Genomic DNA, 23,363 nt, shown 5'->3' on the forward strand with positions numbered 1-23,363 from the left:
AAATCAATGAAATTGAAATTAAAACTATGGAAAGAATTAATGAATCAAAAAACTGGTTTTTTGAGAGAGTATACAAAGCTGACAAAGCTCTAGCTAGCCTTATCAAGAAAAAGAAAAAAACTCAAATGCATGCAATAAGAACTGAAAAGGAGAAAATTACGACAAATCCCATGGAAATACAAAAAAAAAAAAAAACACCATAAATACCTACTTTGAAAAACTCTATTTGCATAGAGTAGAAAACATAGCGGAAATGGACAGATTTCTAGAAACATATGAACTACCAAAGCTCAGTCAAGAAGAGGTAACAATTTTGAATATCCCAATGTCAGCTATTGACATTGAAAGCGTGAATAATAATTACCCAGAAAGAAAAGCCCAGGGCATGATGGATTCAAAGCTGTGTTCTACAAGAAATTTAGAGATTTGATGCCAGTATGCCTAAAACTCTTCAATGAAATTGAAAAAGAAGCAATCCTCCTTAATTTATTCCTGGAGGCAAGGATCACTCTCATGCCAACACCAGAGAAAGACCCAACCAAATGGGAGAACTATATGTCAATCTCACTAATGAACATTGATGCAAATCTTCTCAGTAAAATACTGGCAAATGGAATGCAGAAAATCATCAAGAAGATAATACATCATGACCAAGTGGGATTTATTCCAGGAATGCAGGAATGGTTTAACACATGTAAAACAATAAATATAATACACCACATCAACAGAGCCAAAAACAAAAAAGAGATGGTCATCTCAATAGATGCAGAAAAAGCTTTCAATAAAGTCTAACACATGTTCATGATAAAAATCCTTTGGAAAGTCAGAATACACGGTGTCTACCTCAATCTTATAAAGGCCATCTATGACAAACAACACGCCAACGTTTTTCTAAATGGACAAAAACTGAAATCTTTCACTTTAAATATCAGGAACAAGACAAAGATGTCCACTATCACCACTCCTATTCAACGTAGTTCTGGAAACACTAGCCATGGAAATCAGACAAGAGAGAGAAATAAAAGGTATAAAGACAGGAAAGGAAGAAGTTAAATTATGACTATTTGCAGATGACATGATACTTTATATAGAAGATTCAAAATACTCCACTAAGAGACTACTAGATGTAATAAATTCAGCACTGTAACTGGATAAAATGTCAACGCTCAAAAATCAATAGCACTCCTGTACACAAACCAAAAACTCTCCAAGAGAGGAATTATGGAAATATTGCCCTACGCAATAGCATCTAAAAAATGAAATACTTAGGAATCAATCTAACTAAGAATGTAAAACACCTATATGTTGAAAATTGTGCTACCCTAAAAAAGAGGATTTGAAGAGGATATTAGAAAATGGAAAGATATTCCTTGCTCTTGGATAGGAAGAACCAACAATATAAAAATGACCATGCTCCCACAACTGTTACACAGATTTAATGCAATCCCAATCAAAATACAATTAACATACCTCACAGATTTAAAGAAAACACTCCTAAAAGTCATTTGGAAACAGAAGAAACCTAGAATAACAAGAACAATTCTGAGCAACAAAAGCAAGTCAGGGGGCATCTAAATTCCTGACTTGACAGTATTACAAAGCCCCAGTGATAAATCAGCGCAATATTTGCAAAGAAATAGACCTGAGGATCAATGGATCAGATTAGAAGATGCAAACACAACTACAAAGACACTCAGCCTCTTGATAATTGACAAAAGAGCTAAACATGTTCACCGGAGGAAGGATAGCCTCTTTAATAAATGATGCTGGAAAAATTGGCTCTCCACATGCCAAAGACTAAAGCTATATCCACGCCTATCACTACACACTAAACTAAAGTCTAAATGGATCAAAGACCTAAATATTACAACAGAAACACTAAATATACAAGAAGAAAGATAGGTAGAAGTTTCAGAGACATAGGGGTAGGCAGAGAATTCATGAACAAAACGCAAACTGCACAGGAAACACTTCAAAGAATAAACAACTGGGGTCTCATATTATGGAAAAGTTTCTGCACTTCAAAAGAAATCACCAACAGAGTGAAAAGGAAACCCACACAATGGGAAAGAATTATAGGCAGCAGCTCCTCAGACAAAGGACTTATATCCAGAACATATAAAGAACTGAAAAACATCAAGCCCCCAAATTCAAAGACCCTCTCCAAAAATGGGTATCTGATCTGAACCCACAGTTCTCAGATGAAGATATACAAATGGCAAATACATAAAGAAATGTTCACCGTCACTGATTATTCTAGAAATGCAAATTAAAACAGCATTAATATTTCATCTCACTCCAGAAAGAATGGATGCCATCAAGAAATCAACTGATAACAAATGGTGGTGTGGCTGCAGGGAAAAAGGAGCACTGCTCCACTGCTGGTGGGAGTGTAGACTGGTGCAATCACTATGGAAATCTTTATGGAGAATTCTCAGAAGACTAGAAAGTTCCATTCAACCCAGCTATTCCCCTTCTGGATATTTTTCCAGAAAAACTGGAAAGGTCATATCACCGTGATATATGTGCACCCATGTTCATAGCAGCACAATGTATAATAGCCAAGTCTTGGAAACAACCAAGATGTTCATCAATCACAGAGCGGATAAAAAAGATGTAGTATTTTTATACAATGAAATATTACTCAGCTATAAAAGGATGATCTTGAGGCCTTCATAGGCAAATGGGGACAACTTGAGGCTATCTTCATTAGTGAAATAAGTAAGAATCATATTTATAAATATCACAATGTGTCTCTAGTGTGAAAAGAAATAAGAAGTATAGGAGCAACAAAAGCCAAAATGTGTAATTGCTATTGTACAAAAGAGAGGAATGTAAAGTGCTCTAAAGTATTTAACTGCTTGGATGTTTAAGTGTATAGGATTGATAACCATATTACAAAGTTTTTGTTGGATAGTTGAACGGAACTGTTTGCAGTCTCTGTGTTTGAATGTCCTTTTTGTATGCTTAACTGTTGTAACTTGAACAACTATTTGTAAGACGACAATATGTAATTATCAACAAGTGATTTCTTACTGTTTATTTTTTCTGAAATTATGTATTTTTCCACCCTTTTTGTTTTGTATTTTAATTAATTTTTTTAAAAAAATTCATTTAGTGAATGTAAAAAAGAAGTATTAATAAGATGAAACACAAGACACAACATAGAATACAGTAATTGAAAGTTAAAATTGGTGATAAGAAACTAAGATTCTTCTGCTAGCAGAAACATTTTATAAAGAGACATTTATATCATAGATTTTAATATAGAAATCTGCCTGATACCTGGGTGGTCCTGTATTGTTATTTTATTTCAGAATATTTCTTCTTGGTTCCATAGGACATATGCTAAATTGGCCAGGGCAATTTTTAGACTGATTTCAGCCTGCTGAGTAGAAGGTTTCCCCTCCCTTCTGTGCCACCACATAACCACGGCTGGTGTGCTGTGGTGCTGCTATTGCATTTACTATAAAATCCAGTATTTGTTGGTTTCACTTGTTACTGACTCTCTTGCCTTGCACTTCTATGGTTTCCTATCACATAGCTAAAGGGTTGGCTCAGGCTCCTGGAGCAGCTATGAATGCTGTTTGCCTCTATTTTGCCATTACAGGAGCCCCCAAAGTTTACACTTGAAGTGGACAGACACAGCAGCTGACACAATCAATGTGGGCAAGGGAACTTCAAAAGGTACTAAACACCCGCGCTAATCTCTGTCTGCTATGGACCCAATGTCAAAACTTCTCACAGTAATTTCTTATTTCATTAGGTAATCTTAAGGTTTGGCTAAAGGATGCTAATTTTGCTACGGGAGGGCTCTGAGTTAAGCAGTAGTGGTTATTTACCATTGATATGGGTCAGTCTAATAATAAGACAACAAACACTAAACTCTGAAGAAGGGGAAGAGATCAGATAAAGTGTGACTAATGGTGCACTTCTGAGGATGGGTCCTGAATTAGAGTATGGAAGATGGGGGAAGGGACAGAGGAAAGAGCCAGGAGCATTTTGCTGTGAAAGAGAGTGAGCTAGTGAATTGTGACCACAGAATCTTGAGCCATGTGCTAAGGAACTGGACTTCCAATTCCATCTTATAATATCTTTGGGGTTTTTTTTTTTTTTTTTGTCTTTTTCCTTTTTATCGGTACCGGGGATCGAACTCACGACCGCCTGCTTGCAAGGCAGGTACTTATGTCACTGAGCTAAATCCCTAGCCCCAATCTTTGGGATTTTTAAAGCAGGGTTTCCGAATGTAGTTCAGAGTGGCCTTAACTCACTGTGTAACCCAGGCTGGCCTCAAAGTCGCAGTGATTGTCCTCCCCCAGCCTCCTGAGTGCTGAAAGGTGTGAGCCATCATGCCCGGCCGTCACTGTGATTTTGACAGTTACTTAAAGCTCTGAAAATACATTTCCTCAATATTAAATGCAGTGCACAAATATCTAAATATGTTTCTGTTATTTAGAAAGCTTCAGGAGAACTTGAAAAATAAGCCTTACATATTCTACACTTTATGAAGTACATTATTCTTATAACAATAATTCAAGACAATGTTGTTCATCAACTTTTTCTGCCTAATTTTGGTCTGCACGGGACTAATGTTTCAAATATGTTAAACCTGATCAGCAAGCATCTATGAGTGGCTCATATGTACCTCATGCATCAACAACAGATAAAATGAGGCAAATAATAGAGAGTGAATTAAATATACAGAACCCAGCTGTGAAGCTGTAGGAAGAAATAAGCGTAAAATAGTGGGAGAGAAATAGCGACGGGGGAGGAGTGCACATAAAACAGGCACAAACTAGCCCCTTGCTAAGAAAGAATCTGAGTCAGCATCTAAAAACGCAGCAGACAAGAGAAGTCCGCAGTGTAACAGTCAGCACCAGCACCATTTATTAAGGAGACTCTTTTTCTTCCAGTAAAGTTATTTGACCATTTTGTTGAAGATAAGGTGGCTAGTGTGTTTGGAGTTGTTCCTGTATCTGCTCATCTGTTTCACTGAGGCTCAGGTCTGGTTTTTGGTAGTACCATCCATTTTTTAATCACAATATATTTTAATTAGTTAGGTTTATTGATATATTTTGAGTAATGGAATGATTTCATTCAACAGAGAGAATTTGTACCTGTACATGACACAACTTGATTCTTTTCTCCACATTCCCCTTTCATCCTTTCAACCCTCTTCTGCTGCTTATTTATGAAACCTTTGTTTCTATTTTTCCTTCTTTTCTAATCATTTTTGCTTTTCCTCCCTTCTTTTCCCTTTCCTTTTCCCCCTCCCCAGTTCCCGTTTCAATTTGAGCACTTTCTATTTCACAATATCACTTATACATTTTGGTCCTTACTTACACTTTATGTTTCTCACACCAGAGAAATAATGTGTCATTTACACACATGTGTGTCCGATTTATTTCACTCATGGGTATGGAGCCAAGGTACATCCATTTAGTAAAAAATGTCTGAAATTTATCATTTTTATGGTACGTTAATTGTCCATTGTATAAAATACACACTTTTTAAAAAGCCATTCATCAGTTGACAGTCATTTGGGCTGTTTTCAAAATTGAGGTACTACAAATTTTGCTACTATAAACATGGATGTGCATATATTGCATTTGGCTGTTGGTTTGTCACAGATAGCTTTTATCGGATTGAGATGAAGATAATTTATTCCAGTGTTCTGCAGGGTTTTTGTCATGAATGGGTGTAGGACTTTGTCAGTGCTTGCTCATGTGAAGTTCCCACAGGCAACCTTATGCTTGTGTTTTTTATTTTATTTTTATCTGCAATTCTCTTGTTTCACACTGATTTTGGCATCTGGATATTTGTCCCTCTGTGTGTTCCAGTTAGCCGTGTTTTGAGTTTATTTTCTCTGAGTAACTCCAATCCAGCTCCTCCTCTATTCAGCCATGCTGAATTTCCAAAAAGATTATTATTTATCTGTCTCCACTCCATCTACCTGGTCCATGATAACGGGAAAGATTTCAAACGAAATCAGTATTTGAATTAAATTTTAAGCATTCGCTTGCTCTTCTTACTATTGATTTGCCCAACCTCTTTCCACCTCAATTCACCTGCACTATTTGACCTTCTGCTCACTAATATCTCATAGAAATACAATTCATCTTATCACTAAATTCCTTTCATTAATATATGTTTATTTATATATGCTCTTAAAACGAGAAGTAATTGGAAGCCACTAAGGAATTAGAATAATACCTGTTGTCAAATGCTGAATGCTGTACAGTCCTAGGCTATTAAAGATAAGGAACAGGATTGGGGAAGGAGGGAGGAAAGGTGAGGAGAGTAATGAAGCAGTGATCAAAGTGTATTTATGTGCATGCGTGAATATAACAAAAACAAACACTATTTTATGTAATGGATATGCACTAATAATATCTCAAAAAAGAATATTGTGATATAATTTATTTGTGGTAGACAGTAGGAGTGTATCTTATTTTTCCTGTTTAAAATTAAGTTTATTGGCACAATTTACATAATGGTCATACACATCATACAGAATGTGCATCCGTGTATGATACATTTTGAGTCTTCTTTTTTCCCCATCCCTTCCCTCTATCCAGTTCCTCTTCTCCTCCTTATTTAAGCAGTTATGCCTTCACTTTTTTTCTTGTTTTATCATATTTTCCCTTTCCCCACCCTTTCTTACCCCCATCTTCCTCCATAGTTTTTATTTCCCTCTGAAAAATTTCTTCTTATTTCACATTATAACTGTCCATTTGGGTCTTTTTTTGCTCTTTCAGTTTCTCATACCAGGGAGACAATGCTGTATGTACACATATGTGTGCAATTTATTCCACTTAAAGAGTATGGTTTCAAGATGCATCCTTTTACCTAGAAATGTCTCAAGTTTGTCATTCTTTATGGCTCAGTAAGAATATGTCTTGGACAGTAAATCAGGAAATCTATTGAAAGCTAAGCTATTTCAACTGGTTTATAGTTTCTTACTTTTATTCATAATAATGAGCAAATTATAACTTGAAAAATAGCTACAAACATTGCGACTTCTCTGTCAAGAAATGCATGTTTTTAGTAATATGCTCAAATATTTAAATTCAAAATGTTGTCTTTATGTTTCTGATCAGTGACATAGTGAAATTTCCAGTTTTTAAATGAGTCTAATAAAATAAACTCTTTATCAACAGGCCGAAAAATCACTGATCTTCCTGTGTTATGAACATCAGATTCAGGATGCTGAAAATAGTAAAGGATTGCCCGTGTTCTAGGTATGGAAGGTCATCCACGGTGAGTCATTGTACTTTATCTCAGTAACCACAGTGGTTTCCTTGATGAGGCATAGGCAGTTTATAATCTGGTACAACACTGGTTTTGTGGGTAATTTAAAATATACTTGCTCAGGCCTCCAAAATACAGGAGCACTTAACTACATAAGACAGACATTAAAGGACATGAAAAACCAAATACACAAGAACACAGTTGTAACAGGGGACCTTGATACTCCATTGCTGAAAAGAGGTAGGGCAACTAGACAAAAATTGAGCATAGAAATAATAGAACTGAACTATACCTGTGAGCAAATGGACATAGCAGTTTTTTACAGAGTGTTCCATTCAACCACATCAGAATATACACTCTTCTCAGTTGTGTGGGGACATTCTTTAAAATAGGCCATATATTAACCCGTAAAACATTCTTAAGTAAGTACAAATTGAAATTATCCAATGCATAATATCTGACCATAGCACACTGAAGTTTGAAATTAATGTCAAAAGAAACTGCAGACTTGCATAAATAATTGGAAATTAATAACAAACTTCTGAACAACCAATGGGTTACAGGTACAATTAAGGAAGAAATAAAGCAATACCTACAATTCAATGAAAATGTGGATACAATATACCATAACCTTTAGGATGCAAAGAAAGTGATCCTAAGACGGAACTATATAACAATAAACTTTCACATCAAGAAAATCAAATGAGCAAAAATAAACAACCTAATGCTACATCTCAAGCTTCTAGAAATGGAAGAGCAAGTCAAACCCAAATATCATAGAAGACAGGAAATTGTAAAGATCAGAGCCGAAGTTAATGTAGTTGGAACTAAAAACAAAATAAAAGACACAAAGAATTAATGAATCAAAGAGCTGTTTTCTGACTTGAGCAACTATCTCTAAGATGATAATGTGTAATCTATTAACTGGTGATTTCTTACTTTTTTTTGTAGTTCTGTATTACTTGTCCCCTTACACCGCTTTCTTTTTTTTTTTTCTCTTTTTCCTCTTAAATAAAAAAAAGAGCTGTTTTTTGAAACAATAATCAAAATTGAACGTCTAGCCAACCTTATTAAGAAAATTAAAGAAAAAACTCAAATTCACACAATAAGGACTAAAAAGAGAGAAAGTAATACAGATGGCACGGAAATTCTAAAGATCATGAATACCTATATTGAAAATCTCTATTCACATAGGGTGGAAAACCAGAGGATATGGACAGATTTCTAGAAACATATGAACTACCAAAGCTCAATCAAGAAGAGATAACAATTTTGAATATCCCAGTATCAGCTATTGAAATTGAAAATGTGAATAAAAAATTACCAACAAAGAAATGTCCAGGGCATGATGGATTCACAGCTGCAGTCTACAAGAAATTTAGAGAAGATTTGATGGCAGTATTCCATAAACTCATCAACAAAATTGAAAGAGAAGCAATCCTCCCTAAATCATTCCTAGAGGCAAGTAACATTCTGATATCGAAATCAGGCAAAGACCCAACCAAAAAGAAGAAATATAGGTCAGTCTCACTTACTAACATTGATGCAAAGATTCTCAATAAAATACTGGCAAATAGAATGCAGCAAATCATGAAGAAGATTATATACCACAACCAAGTGGGATTTATTCCAGGAATGCAGGAATGGTTTAACATATGCAAATCAATACATGTAATACACCACATCAACAGAGCCAAAAACAAAAATCACATGATCATCTCAATAGATGCAGAATCAGCTTTTGATTAATTTCAAAATTTGTTCATGGTGAAAACCCTACAGAAACTTGGAATAAATGGCCTCTAACTCAATCTCACAAAGGCCATCTATGACAAACCAACAGCCAACATTATACTCAATGGACAAAAACTGAAAGCCTTTACTCCAAAATCAGGAATAAGACAAGGATGTCCACTATCACCATTATTATTTGATATCATCCTGGAAATATTAGCCAAAGCGATGAGACAAGAGTGAGAAATAAAAGGAATAAAGATAGGAAAGGAAAAAGTTAAATTATCATTATTTGCAGATGACATGATTCCTATATAAAAGACCCAAAAACTGCATTAAAAGACTTCTAGAGATAATAAATTAAGCAATGTAGTTGTGTACAAAGACATCATGCAAAAATTAATAGCATTCATGTACACAAAGAACTCACTAAGAGTGAAATTATGGAAATATCGCCTTTCATGATAACATCTAAAAAATGAACTACTTAGGAGTCAATGTAAACAAGAATGTAAAAGAACTATATGCTGAAAATTATACTAGTCTAAAAAAGAGGCTTAAGGGGATATTAGAAAATGGAAGGATATTCTTAGCTCTTGGTTAGAAAGAATCAACTTTATGAAAATGGCCATATTCCCAAACTCTCATACAGATTTAATGGCAATCCCAATCAAAATACTATTAATATATCTTACAGATCTTGAGAAAACACCCCTAAATTCATTTGGAAACAGAAGAAAACTGCAATAGCAAAGGTCATTCTGGGCAACAAAGGTAAGGCAGGAGACATCTCAATTCCTGACTAGAAACTATACTACAAAGCTACAGTAATAAAATCAGCATGGTACTGGCAAAGAAATAGACCTTCGGATCAACGGATCAGATTAGAAGATGCAAACACAACTACAAAGACACTCAGCTACCTGATATTTGACCAAGGGGCTAAACACTGGAAGAAGGATAGCCTCTTTGATAAAGGGTATTGGAAAAATTGGCTCTCCACATGCCAAAGACTGAAACTAGACCCTTGCCTAACACCATGCACTAAACTAAAGTCAAAATAGATCAAAGATCTAAATATTAAAACAGAAACACTAAATCTAGTGGAAGACAAGTTAGGTTGAAATCTTGGAGACATAGGGGTATGCAAAGAATTCATGAACAAAATTAAAACCACCCAGGAAATTCTTCAAAGAGTCAACAACTGGGATCTCATATTATTAAAAAAAGATTTTGCACTTCAAAAGAAATCACCAACAGAGTGAAAAGAAAAAAAATATGGGAAAGAATTTTAGCCAGCAATCCCTCAGACAAAGACTCATATCCTGAACATACAAAGAATGTAAATACATTAAGATTTCATCTCACTCCAGAAAGATTATATGCCATCAATAAATCAACTGATAACAAATGTTGGAGAGTCTGTGGGGAAGAGGAACACTTCCCTGTAAGTGGCACTGTTGACTGGTGCAGCCACTGTGGAAATCAGTATGGAGTTTCCTCAAAAACCAGGATTGTAAGTTCCATTCAATCCAACTATTTCCCTCCTGGGTATGTTCACTGGAAATAGAAAAGATCATGTCACAGTGATATATGTGCAATCATGTTTATAGCAGTACCATTTTAATAGGTAAATCTTGGAAACAACCAAAATGCTCATCAATCACAGAGTGAATGAAATATATGTGGTATGGTTATGCAATTGAATATTATTTAGCTATAAAATGTGACGTTGGGGCTTTTATTGATAAAAGGAGGCAACTTGAACCTATCCTCCTAATGAAATACATAAGACTCATATTTGTAAAGATCATATTATTTTTAGTGTAAAAAATAATAAAAACTGAAGGAGTAATATGATCCAAAATGTACAATAGATATTGTGAAAATGAAAGGGAAGGAAAGTGGTCTAAAGTATATAATTGTATGTATGGTTAACTGTGTAAGATAGATAACCATATTACTAAGTTTTGTTGGATAACTGAACACAATAATTTGCACTGTCAGTGTTTGAGTATCTATCTAATTTTTATGCTTTCATTTTGTAATCTGAAAAAGTATTTGTAAAATGACAATACATAATATATGAACTTTTGATTTCTTAGTGATAATATTTTTTTGAAATTCTGTATTATTTCTACTTTTTTATGCTTTTTTAAAAATTAAAAAACATAAAATACATGGCCACATAAATATAGGCAAAATTCATAATAGGTGGACATCAAGGGTTGGAGAAACTGAGTGATCTTGGTTTATTTTTTTATATAGTTAAAATTATTTCATGGATAATGTGTCCTTTGTCTATGCCAGTTAAATCTCAAATGCATATCAAGGTTTTCATAGTCATTATTTACCCAGTAAGAATATTTAATACTAAAGTAAATACATCTTATTTAATTTCTTTTTGCTAGCAAAAACAACAACAACAACAACAACAAAACAAAAAACAAAAAACAAAACTGACTCCCAGAAGTTAAAGTGAAAAGTTTCTTTTAGCTCAAAGTCTGTAGAGCTTTGAGCACATAGCTGGCTGGTTCTGTGGCTGGGCAGCATGGCAGAGGGCCATGGCAGAAGAGAATCAGACCATGGTAGGACAGGCAGCAAAGTAGCAGCATCAAGCTTCTCCTTCCCTTTTATTCCATTCAGGCTACCAGTACAGTGAATGGTGCTCTCTCCTCCCTCCAGTCCAGCATGGGCCTTTCCATTAGCCACACCCAGAGCTATGCTAAACCAAATCAATGGACTAATTTAGCTATCGCACCCTTAATCCATATTCACACACCCTAGATCCATTCATCTTTGTAAATCCTCACCTCATGAGGCTTTTGGGGGACATCTAGACACAAGCCGTAACAGGAACTACAGTGGTTTTGGTTGGCAGCTTCAAATATATGGCCACATAAACACGAGTAAAGTTCATGATGTATTGACACCAAGGATTGTGGAAATTTCGTGACTATCTTTATTATTTTACAAGATAAAAAAGCATTAGATGGATTGCATGTGCTTTTCCCATGCAAGTGAAATCTCCGATGTGTATCAAGATTTTCATAATCATGTATACATATTAAGACTATTTATTCCAGTTTTCATTTGTTTGGCCATGCTGGAGTTCTAATCAAGGGCCTTGTTTATGCTACATAAAGGATCTATGACTAATTGAAACACCAAGTCCAAGATGTTAGTTTTCTTAATGGCAATGTCATATTAAGGTTTTACAAAGTTGTATATATTTTATGGTGAAATAAAGTTGTGTGTGTGTGTGTTGATCTCTGATGGAACATTGTTTTTCCTTGCCTGCTTTGGTAAGAATGTATGAAAATATGTAAGACACTTTTGTGTTAATTCATTATGTTGGAAATTTAGCCAATTGTATGTTAATGTCAGCATAAATATACTAGGGGAAAATACCGTCTCTTAATGCAAAAAGCAGTTAACATAAAACACAGATATGTGACTTAGAAGATTTATATCTATATAATTGGGGGAAAAAGGATTAATATACATTGCCACATCTCCACAGGTTACCATATGAGGTTTGTGTTCTTTCAAATGAATGATTTAACAGGAATGCATCCATTTATTTAAGTAAGTGTTTGGCAGCATTGTGCTAGAGAAACGTACTTATGTATTTTACTGACACATACTGATCCAAAAGGCACTGAAAGGTAGAAAAAAGACAAGCAAAGGGAGGTTTAGATACACAAAACTACACTTGAATTTAGAAACCAGAAAGTGAGAGACCATGAGACAGAAGAAAAAATTCTCAAGAAGAATGAGAGATTATAAGCTATTTTGAAATTCAGTATTCATAAAGACAGGTATTTGATGGGCCAGAGGAATGTCTCATGTTCGTCTTCATCTTCTGAGATGTACAGATATGCAGATTTACAATCATGGACAAATACACCATATTCTAAGAGTACATAGAATAATTTTTCATGCCTTTATCTTGTAATCTGAACAACTACTTGAAGATAACAGTATGCAATATATTAACCATTGTTAGTCTCCTATTAACTTGTTTTGAAATCCAGTACTATTGATTTTATTCTTTTTTTAGATAAATTTTTCAAAAAAATATACTTTTTAAGGTTAAGTACTAAATGTTTAGCAACATATAAATGATTCTAGGTCAGATAAAAAGATTCTTATGACTGTTAAATGTAAGAACAAAGAGGAAGAAAGAGAGGCCTCTTCCTGGAGACACAGTAACAGGTGACAGAGACTATGATTCAACCCCATGCTGTGACCAACCTTTGTAAGTAGAAGAAACATCTTTGTTTTACTGAATAAAGGTGACTAGGACTAAAATGAGGGTCAATAAATGAAGTGGAATAATATTAAATAAAATAAAAACAGAGCTGTACTTTGCTTTTAAAATGCTTTCAACTTCCAAGCCAGGTGAACTATACGCAGGGAATTTCAGACACAGTCATAAAATTTTTGAGAAATCTTTGAGAGATTGTGGTGGTGCACAACTGTAGTTCAAGCACTGAGGCAGGAGAATTCACCATGAGTTTGAGGCCTTGTCTAAGAAAATAAATAAAACAAAAAGTAAAATAAATAGTTTTTAAAGGAAATAGAAATTCTCAGTATAGAAATAGAATATTAATAAAATAAGCAAATGTTATGTTCATAAAAGAGGAATATGTCAACTAAAATTTTATCTTATTGTAAACGATAGCATGAAGTGAAGAGAAGAAATTAAAAACTTGAAAAAACATAATAAAAATCACCAATTTTAGCAAAAGAGAGAATATAGATTTAAGAATAGCAAAAACTCTCAGTAGCCTGCTTGTTCATAACAAATGGTATAACATCCATCTTTTCATAAACCAAAAGAGTAACAGGAAATGGCCCAGGCTGGAAGAGTAGTTGAAAAAACAATGATTGACTTTTATATTAATATGAAGAAAATGAGAAAAAGAACTCAGAACAGCTTCATGACAAAACCATCACAAGGTAAGAATAAAAATGCCAGTCTGATAAAAGGTGTGTACAATGAACTCACAGATAGAAATGACAAAATTATTTTTCAGAAAAATGGAACACTTGACCCTCCAGTGTCAGCAATAAGAAAAAAATGGCTAGCCTCATGATTGTTATTCAAAATTTTTTTGTTGCAACTCTAGTTTGCACACTTACACAATGAAATTATATTAATTGTATTTCTTATGGTTTGTGTCTAGGTGGTCACCCAACCCTCATGCAGTCATGGAGGTAGCTGAATCCAGTCTGTGATTCCTTTATTGTTTAGCACTGTGACTGGTGGTGTGAATGGTGCGCCAGCCCAGGCGTGGAGCCAGCACACGGTGTAAGGGAGGAAAGGAGATGTGTTTCTCCCTCTTTTGCTTTTCTGTTCTTGTGGCTTGCAGCTGGCATGAAATGCTGCCCATCAACCATGACACACTGCCTTGGCCCCCCTGCGTCTGGACTGAAACCTCCAAAAACCGTGAGAAATATACCTTTCCTTTCTTCATGTTGAGCATCAGGTATTTTGCCTGAGCAAATGTAAAGTAAATAAGACACTATCTATAGTGGAAAACGAATAAAATCATGTTTATTCTTAAACTCTTTGATCATTTATATAGTTTTATTCATATAGTTTTATTTATATATATTTTTATTTATATAGTTTTATTTAGTTTTTGAGACAAATTCAGGCTGGCATTGAAGTCAGTATAAAGCCCATGCAGGTCTCAAACTCCCAACAATCCTCCTGCGTCAACCTTCTGAGTACTGGGATTACAAACATGAGCCCCCTCACCCAGCTACAATTTTTGGAGTAAAGAAAAATCAGAGAGTTTGACTGCCACTCTAGGGATGGAAACAGCCAGCATCTCCCGAGATCCGCGCCATGCTGGGACTTAGGATGCTGGGAAACCAAGCAAAGTGCTCGCCTCCCTGGTAGGCCGGCTGAGAATTAAACATCCCATTCCCTCCAACTCTCTTTAGCAAATGGGAGCCAGAGGTCTGAGCATCTCTTGGGAACCTGACCATATGCAATATAGCAAATTTCTTTAAAGGTAAATATTGTTTTCACTGTTTTGCTTGGTTCTGAGTAATTGTATTGCTCTATTCAATATTTTGTATTGATAAGTTCTATAATACTCTGTATTTGGTCTTTTTGTTATACCTGATTGAAAGAACAATTATTGTGAAGATAACGAGATACATTATGGTACCTATTACTGTTATCCTGGTAACCTGCTGTGATGTTCTATACCAATTTCACTGTTTTATTTCAATTGGCTTTGTTCTGTCTTGTTCTGTTGCATTTTACTACCTTCAATATAATAAAATTTAAAAAAGAGAAAGTATGGATGATACATGGTGAACATGAAAAATGTGTAACAATGCAGTTGTACTAGCAATCTCAAAAAAAATTAGAAAATTACCTCAAAATATAAATATGCTTCCAAAATTATTTATGGAAAATACAAACTTTTATTCTGAAAACCATGACATTTTGAAAAATATTTAACCCCAAAATAACTTAAAAGATATCTCATAGTGAAAAGATTTTAAGGTTTATTTTCGCTAAAATGGCAATATTCCTCACGCTTTTCTGCAGAATTAATATGATTTGTGTTCAAATTCCATACATTATTTGATATTAATTTTCATTTGGAAACTTATGAGGATTGGAAAAGCTAAAACTATTCAAGAAAGCCTGAGGTTGAAAGACTCCCCCTTCCTGGTTTTAAAGGTTGCTGCAGGGATTAAGACACTGTAGTACTAACAAAATAAAAGATGTACAATCTGCTATGCCATAACTTATAGTCCGGTGATAAACTCATATTTATTAGGTTCATTTAAAAAATTTTGTATTTGTGTAAAATAAACGTAACATAAATTTATCCTTTTAACCATTTTTAAGTTCATAATTTGATGCTATTAAAAACATCCCCAATTGCAACGACTACCACCTTCAATCTTCAGAATTCTTTTTATCTTTCCACACTGAAGCTCCATAACCATTAAACAGTAACCCACATGCGTCCCTTCCCCAGCCTCTAGAGCGACCGTTTCAATTTCCTGTCTTTTAAAGTTTGACCACTCTAGTTATAGCATATAATTGGAACCAAACACTTTTTGGGTTTAATTTGTGGCAGTTAGCATAACATCTTCAATTTTTATCTATGTTGTACACTGTTAGGACAACCTGTAGTTTTAAGGCTGAATAACATTTCACTGTGTACAACTGAATAATATTCCATTAATGTTTATTAATGAATGATACTCCAGTTGAAGAGAAAGCAGAATTCCAGTCACCATCTTGGAATTAGAGATTGAAACCTCACCAGACGATGAACCTGTGGGTGTACGTTCTTAAAATTTTCATCCTCTAGAGCTATGTCAAAATCCTTTCTTCTTTATAAATTTGTAGGTTTGTGGTACTCTGTTACAGCAGAGAAAATAGACAAAGACAAATGAACACTGAGTTTTCTTCCATTTCTTAAATAATTTAAACATCAATTGCATGAAATCAAATGCATATGATGAGTAGCAAGGTATTATGACTGTTAATTCTCAGGAGCTGGATGGGAGCAAGATTGTGGTAGGGTAAGCAATTTATAACTGATGATATCCTGAAATCTCATAAATATTAGAAACTTGTAAACATTAAAATAAACTTTAAAAGTATTTGGTATAAATATACACATTTTCTCTTCTGTTTTTTAAATGGAAATGGATTTATTTAAGGAAAATTTATAACAGTATGTTGTAGGTTTTGTAACATATGTGGACTAAATATACAGTTATATCTGCTTAATAGAGGGATGAAGAAATAGTGATAAAGTACAAATACCATACTAGAAAACAAATTTTTACTCTTAGGAAAACAGTACAGGACAAATGAAGAATGGACAACACAAAATATTTAGAAAACCAAATGTAAAATTGGAGACACAAATCTCACAACGTCCAAAATAACATTAATTGTGATTGAATTAAAATTCAATCAGAAAGCAAACATTAGTAGGCTAAAGAAAAATAATGCGACTCAACTCTATGCTGTCGGACAACTTCAAGTATTCAATAATGGATGAATCGAATTAAAAATGTGTGTATAAACAATGGAATACTATCCAGCTTTTAAAAATAGTACATTATGTCATTAACAATGAGTCCAGAGAACATTACATTGCATAAAATAAACCAGGTTTAGGAGATAAGCTTTCAAGAAACAAATAGGTTAAAAATATTGGAAGAAATTCCATGCCAAGAGCAATCACAAGAGATACAGTGGCTATGCTAATACCATAAAATATTTTCAGACATGAAATTTCTGTAGGATAAAGCAGGCCTATTATAATGATGAAACATTCAACACAGCAAGAAATTATACTGACTGTAACAATAAGTGACCCCAGAAATAATATCTCTAAGTAGGGAGGAGCTAACATAGATTGAATTCATACAAGAAAGAGAAAATTGAATGACAATATTCAAAGATTTTAACACTGAATTTTCAATATTAAAAAACAATTATGATGAAGATCAACATGGAAATAGAAAACTGGAACAGTAGTATGTACAAAAAATCTATTCGACCTTTGTAGGACTTTTTATCTAAAAATAGCAGGGCAAACATTCTTCTAAAGACCACCACAAACTTCCTCCAGGAGAAACAAAGAGTAGGTTAGAGTACAACTCTCAATAAATGTGAAAGAAAGAAATCATGGAAAGTGTATTCTCTGATATGAGTAGATTGAAATGGAAAGTTATGTAGGATAGAGCATAGCTGGGAAGAAGACAAGAAAGGATGGCAGAGACCAGTTAGTTCACCGCTTGAGACATTCTGTTGGTGGAGATCACGTGTGTTATAATGGTGGCTGGGTAGCTGTAAGAGTGGGATAAAGGTTGCAATATACTTTGGGGTACAATTGACCAAGCCAGATGACTGGGAGTGGGGTTGAGTGAGAGGTGTTAAAACTAAAGTTAACTTCTAGGTTTGAGGAATTAACTGAATTGATGGAATCACCTTACTCAAAAGAGTAAGGACACAGGTGAAGAAGAATATTGGAGTAGATGAGAAAGCCAAGTACAAGTCTGAGATGGCTGTATAACATCCAAATGAGGCTCATAAGTAAAATCACCACTGGAAGATAATCTTAGAATAAAGAAAGCTATGGCTACTTTTCAAGTTCATCCAAGGTAGAATCAATTGATAGAGACTGCTTTCTAACCCAGACAGACTGAATGAGACATTAAATTAATAGCAATTTTTCTTCTTCTCCAGAGACCCCTCCCCCATGAAAGTAGCTCCTGTAAAGTAGACCAGAGGGGTGTGGCCATCACCAGGCAGCATTATTATTTCATTGCTGACTCAACAATAACATGGTGACATAGAGCTGTGCTGCCTGGTTACTGATGTAAAACTGGAAAGAGAGAGGTCTCATCCTCAGATCAACACAGCCTCTGCCAGAGTGAGGTGGTGAGGCTAAGAAGCAGATGAACACCCATAAGGAGTCTAAGGAAAGGGGAGGATGTTTACAGAAAAGTAAAGAGGCAGAGCGTCCCAACAATTTAAAAGAAGAAACATGTCTGCACAGCCACCTAATGAACAGGAAGACGAAGATCATCAAACTAAAAAGGTAATGCCCAAAGAATTTCAAGGGGATTCAATTCGTGGAATCTGGTCACGTTTATGTAATATAGCCGTTCAAGTACAGGATCTAAATATTTGTGCTGATGACTTTGTTGCTGAACTGTCCAAAGAGTTTGATAGTACCTCTTCGACACTGAGGGATTTATGTAAATCATTAGCCCAGTTGATGGGTGTTACCTACAAAGAACCACATTTACAAGCTACAGAGTTAAAGGATGCTTCAGAATCTACTCTTCCTATGGAGCAGGCATACACCTCCCAGGCAGTACCTGTTAAAATGTACAAATTACGTGATGCTTGTCGGACGAATTTACCTCTCACTTTACCTACTTATTATTCCCAAGATGATACAGGTTTAAAGAAATGTTCTGATAATTCATATAGCTTTGGAATTTGTAAAGCGGGTGTTATAACTGAGAGTAAAGAAAAAAAGCAGGAAAAACTGAAGGAGCAGAAGTGCCTGTATCATCCCAATGAACCAGCAAGGGTGCCTCTGTGTCAGTCAGTGCAAAATGATGCTTCAGTGAACTACAGACAAGCTGATTGCGGAGACATCTCTTATTCACTTGTGAATCAACCAGTGGAGTGTTTCTCATTTGGCTCTCCCTTGTTTACTGAAGTAAGTGAGATTTTAAAGAGAGGTGCAGGCAAAGAGTTAGCCAGGCCTCTGAATTCATCAAGGAGTAGAGGTGAAGAGCAGGAAGATACTCTGAAATTTATCCATTATGGGGTTGGGATGGGAGAAAAATTGCAACCCCCGCCTCCAATTCAGCATAAAACACGGGTGTTTGTGAGCCCCACTGCACCGGCAGCACCTCCATTACCTTCTGACTGGTTAGCTCACCTCAGAGAACCAAAGAGGCTAAATACTCCTACACCCTTCCCTTCTCCATCTCAGTCTCCAGCCTCTCTTTTGAGAACTCCAGCTGCATCACATCCTCAATGCCTCCAGAGGACTCCTGAAGCAGGGGTTCCAGTTACTCCACCGAAGGTAGACTTATCTTCACCTTTAACTAAACTTGTTCAACAGTGTGAAATGGTTCCCCATGATCTACTTCCACCAGACGAAGAAACGAACCTATCTCCACCCAAGTTTCCTCCTTCAGTAATCTCATACAGAATTAAAATGAAAGAGAGAGTTACAGATCAAGTTGGCCATGCTTCACATGTACAGTCTGCAGCATTTTTAGGTTTCCTATCAGAACGTTCTTCATTCGCCCAATCACCAAGGCATCGTATTACAAAATTACCAAGATCTTCAGAGCTATCAACACCAAAATCTTTCAGTGTAGCACCATCAAGATATCCAATTTCAGCATCAAAACCATCAGCTGCACCTTTATCAGGACATTCAACTCTAAGGTCATCACAGAGTTCAGCTCCACTGTCATCCTCAGGTCAGCAAGCATCAAGATCTTTAACTCAATCAGTAAATTATGTCAGCGCCCAGTCAGCAAGGCGTCCAGTTGTCCAGTCAAGAAGTGCAGGTGCACAGTTTGCAAGATCCTCAGTTGCTCCAGCAGAAAGATCTTCAGGTGCACAATCAACAAGGCACTTGGTTTCACCACAACAAAGACCATCAAGTCTGAAGTCCACACAAACTTTTACATTTAAGTCACTGTTTTCATCTGCACCACCACCATCATCTTGTGTTTTGCACCCACGAACGCCATCAGTCGCCCAGTCTTCACAAGCACCGGTCAGTTCTGGTATAAAGCTATCCTCATCAGTCCCACCAATAATCAGCAAAGCAAGGATCACCTTGGTGGAAGCAACAAGAAAAGGCATTCTGCCACCCAAAGCTGAGGATCAATGTGTTCAAAACGCCAAAATGCACATTGCAAAAATGAAGCAATTTCCATCCTGATCTACTATAAAGCGATGGGATGCTGGTAAATCAGACACTAAGGTTGGTTGGGTGGCAGGAAATAAGCAGAAAAGAAAATAAATCCAAAGGAAGTAAAAATGGCATTCAATTTTTTATTCCTTTATAAGTCATTACTTATGATTTCTATTTATTTAATTAGACAAAGCTGTTATCCGCTTATTTTCCAAGGGGAACTGCAGCTACATAATGCATGTTAAATATTTTACATTTCTCTTAAACAATATAAATTATTCAACTAAACCAATATTTTAAGTGTTAATGTCATAATCTCCTAACTTTATTTTAAAACATAACTAATATTTAAATTTCAAGAGTGTCTAGCCATCCTATTGTTTTGTGTAAGATGTTGATGTATATATTCAAGCCTCCTGCCTCAATTACAGAAATATACACAGAAAGAACATGAACCATGTGATTCTAACTGTAAGGCAAGTGACAGGAATAATTAGTTTTTCGAGTTTTTTTTTTCTTTTGTGAAAATAAATCAATTTTATTTCCATTTGCTGTTTATGGACAGAATTATTTGTACTATGACATGAATGGTCCTAACAATGAAATTAATTTTAATTCAATAATAAACTTTGTGCGTACTTCTTCAAGTACACCATGCTGAGTTGAATGTGCACACATTCTGGAATGACTCTACGTTAGGCTAATTACCATTTGTGTTACATCACAAACACTTATGGTGTAGCAAACCCTTAAAATTTAGTGCAGTAGCAGTTTTCAAGAGTAAAATACTTTGTCAAATGCAGTGGTAGCATCGTATGATGGAGTCCTTAATATCATGCATACTATTTTACTGAAGTTGTATATCTTTCGACCAAGAGCTCATCAACTCACACCTGCAATCCCATAAGCATCTTCCTGCACAAGTTTTCTGTGAATCTGAAATGTTAAATTTTACATGCAAATATGATTATGCAGTATTTTTCTCTCTGTGTTGGGTTGATTTTACTTGATATAAGATGATGTTTCATGAATGCTGCTACAGATGACAAGTTTTTGCTTGTCAAACTGAACCAGTGGTGTCTCAGTTATAAAACTTTATACTTTCCACAATTGGAGTTTTAAACCAAACTGGAGGAAAACTGAATAAAATTCCATGTTTTATTCAATTTTGACTTATAGAGACATTTAATTCAGTTCTGGTCCAACCTGGTTCACCACTGTAACTTTAGAAAGTAGATCATGAACTGAGATGCCATCGTGTATATATATATATATGTATCACTAGTGTGTATTAATGGATTCAATGAGGGATGATTAGGCCTATTTCATAATATGATTAATGCTATACTAAACCTCTGTATGCATTTATCCCTTCACCTACATAATTTATTTAACATATATGCATATGGTTTGTTGTATATCCCCCAAAGTCCCCCAAAGCCTCATGCATGCATAGGTGGGACTTTTCAGAGCTGGCTTAACCTAAGGCATATCATACTAGGATTAGGGTGTGTGGTATGAAATTAGTCCACTGATTGAAATTAACATAGCTGTAAGTGAGGATAATGAAACTACCCTGAGTGTGTGTGTCACCAATCAAATGACTTATAGCTTGGATGGAAGATCAAAGGAGAGAGGGCAGGCAGACCTGCTGCCGCTGCTGGCTGCCTTCTGCTTGCTACACCATGGGCTGTTTCTCCTCTGTGATGCTGCTCTGCTCTGCTGCCTGCTTTGCAACCAGCCAACTAAGGCCTGAAACCTTTGCAAAGTTTGAGCTGAAATAAACCTCTCCTCTTTTCAGAGATTGGTGCTTTGTCTCAGCAATGAAAAAAGCCACTAAATATATAGATCCTTCTATCTATCTATCTATCTATCTATCTATCTATCCATCTATCTATGTGTCTTTCTATCTATTTTCATTGTTCTTTTTAATTTGGGGGAAGTCCGGGAATGCTTTTTCACTCAGTGACACCAGTTCACATACTAATATATAGTAATCAAGGGTTCCCTGTTCTTCATATTGTCGAAAAATCATTTATCTTCATCTTTTTAGAATATATATTCTAACATGCATCTGTTATATTCAATTATGGTTTTAATTTTCATTTTTATATTACTAGCAATGTGCACCACTATTTTCACATCCAGGTTGGCCATTTGTATGTCTGCTGTGAGAAATCTCTACGTGCATCCTTTGCCTATTTTTATATTAAATTGTGTTTTGTTACTCTTTATGTATTTTAATCTCTTACATATTTTGGATATTAATCCATTTTTAGACATATGATTGGAACACATTTTCTATTACTGTGTGTGTTGTCACTTCACTCTGTTGATTTTTTTACTTGAATATGTGGGAGATTTGTGATCCAATGCTGTATAGTTTTCCCATTGTTGTCTACACCTTTGGATTTTTACCCAAAATACCATTGTTCAGATAAATGTTTTTGAGCTTTTCCAATACTCTTTTTAAAACTACTTTTATAATGTCATGTCTTAAATTAAATGCTTAATGAAGTGTGAGTTAATTTTTTAATATGATATAAGGTTACAGTTTAATTTATTGTTCAGCTTATAGTTATCCAGTTATGCAAATAGTATTTTTTGAAGGCTCTCTTTTCCCCATTATGTGTGGCAACTTTGTTAAAAATCAATTGAACAAAGATGCATAGATTTCTTGGTGACATTTTTATTTTTTTCCATTGATATATTTGTCTAACTCCATACTGTTTTGATTATCATAGCATGTATGTATGTGTGCCTTTATTTATTTATCTATTTTGAAGCAAGGTGTCACAATTCACTTCATGCTGGCCTTGAACTCACTACATATCCCAGGCTGTCCTGAAACTCAGGGCAATCCTCTTGCCTCAGAATAGCAAATGCTAGGATTACAGGCATATGCCACCACACCCATCT

The 23,363-nt window shown here is 35.2% G+C and overlaps 1 protein-coding gene across 1 annotated transcript in view; it reads left to right on the top strand.

The window, feature by feature from the left end:
• Positions 1-18,536: 18,536 nt before the first annotated feature.
• LOC134475329 (actin-binding protein WASF1-like) overlaps positions 18,537-23,363 on the top strand; it is a 40,729-nt gene continuing 35,902 nt past the window's right edge. The window contains exons 1-2 of the mRNA XM_063245595.1: positions 18,537-19,709; positions 19,835-20,001. Of these exons, the coding sequence (XP_063101665.1) occupies positions 18,537-19,709; positions 19,835-20,001 (1,340 nt within the window). The remainder of the gene's footprint in view (positions 19,710-19,834; positions 20,002-23,363) is intronic.

Source organism: Cavia porcellus, unplaced genomic scaffold (genome assembly GCF_034190915.1).
Source record: "Cavia porcellus strain 051 isolate PalLab524CR breed Dunkin Hartley unplaced genomic scaffold, mCavPor4.1 scaffold_3, whole genome shotgun sequence".
NCBI lineage: Eukaryota > Metazoa > Chordata > Mammalia > Rodentia > Caviidae > Cavia > Cavia porcellus.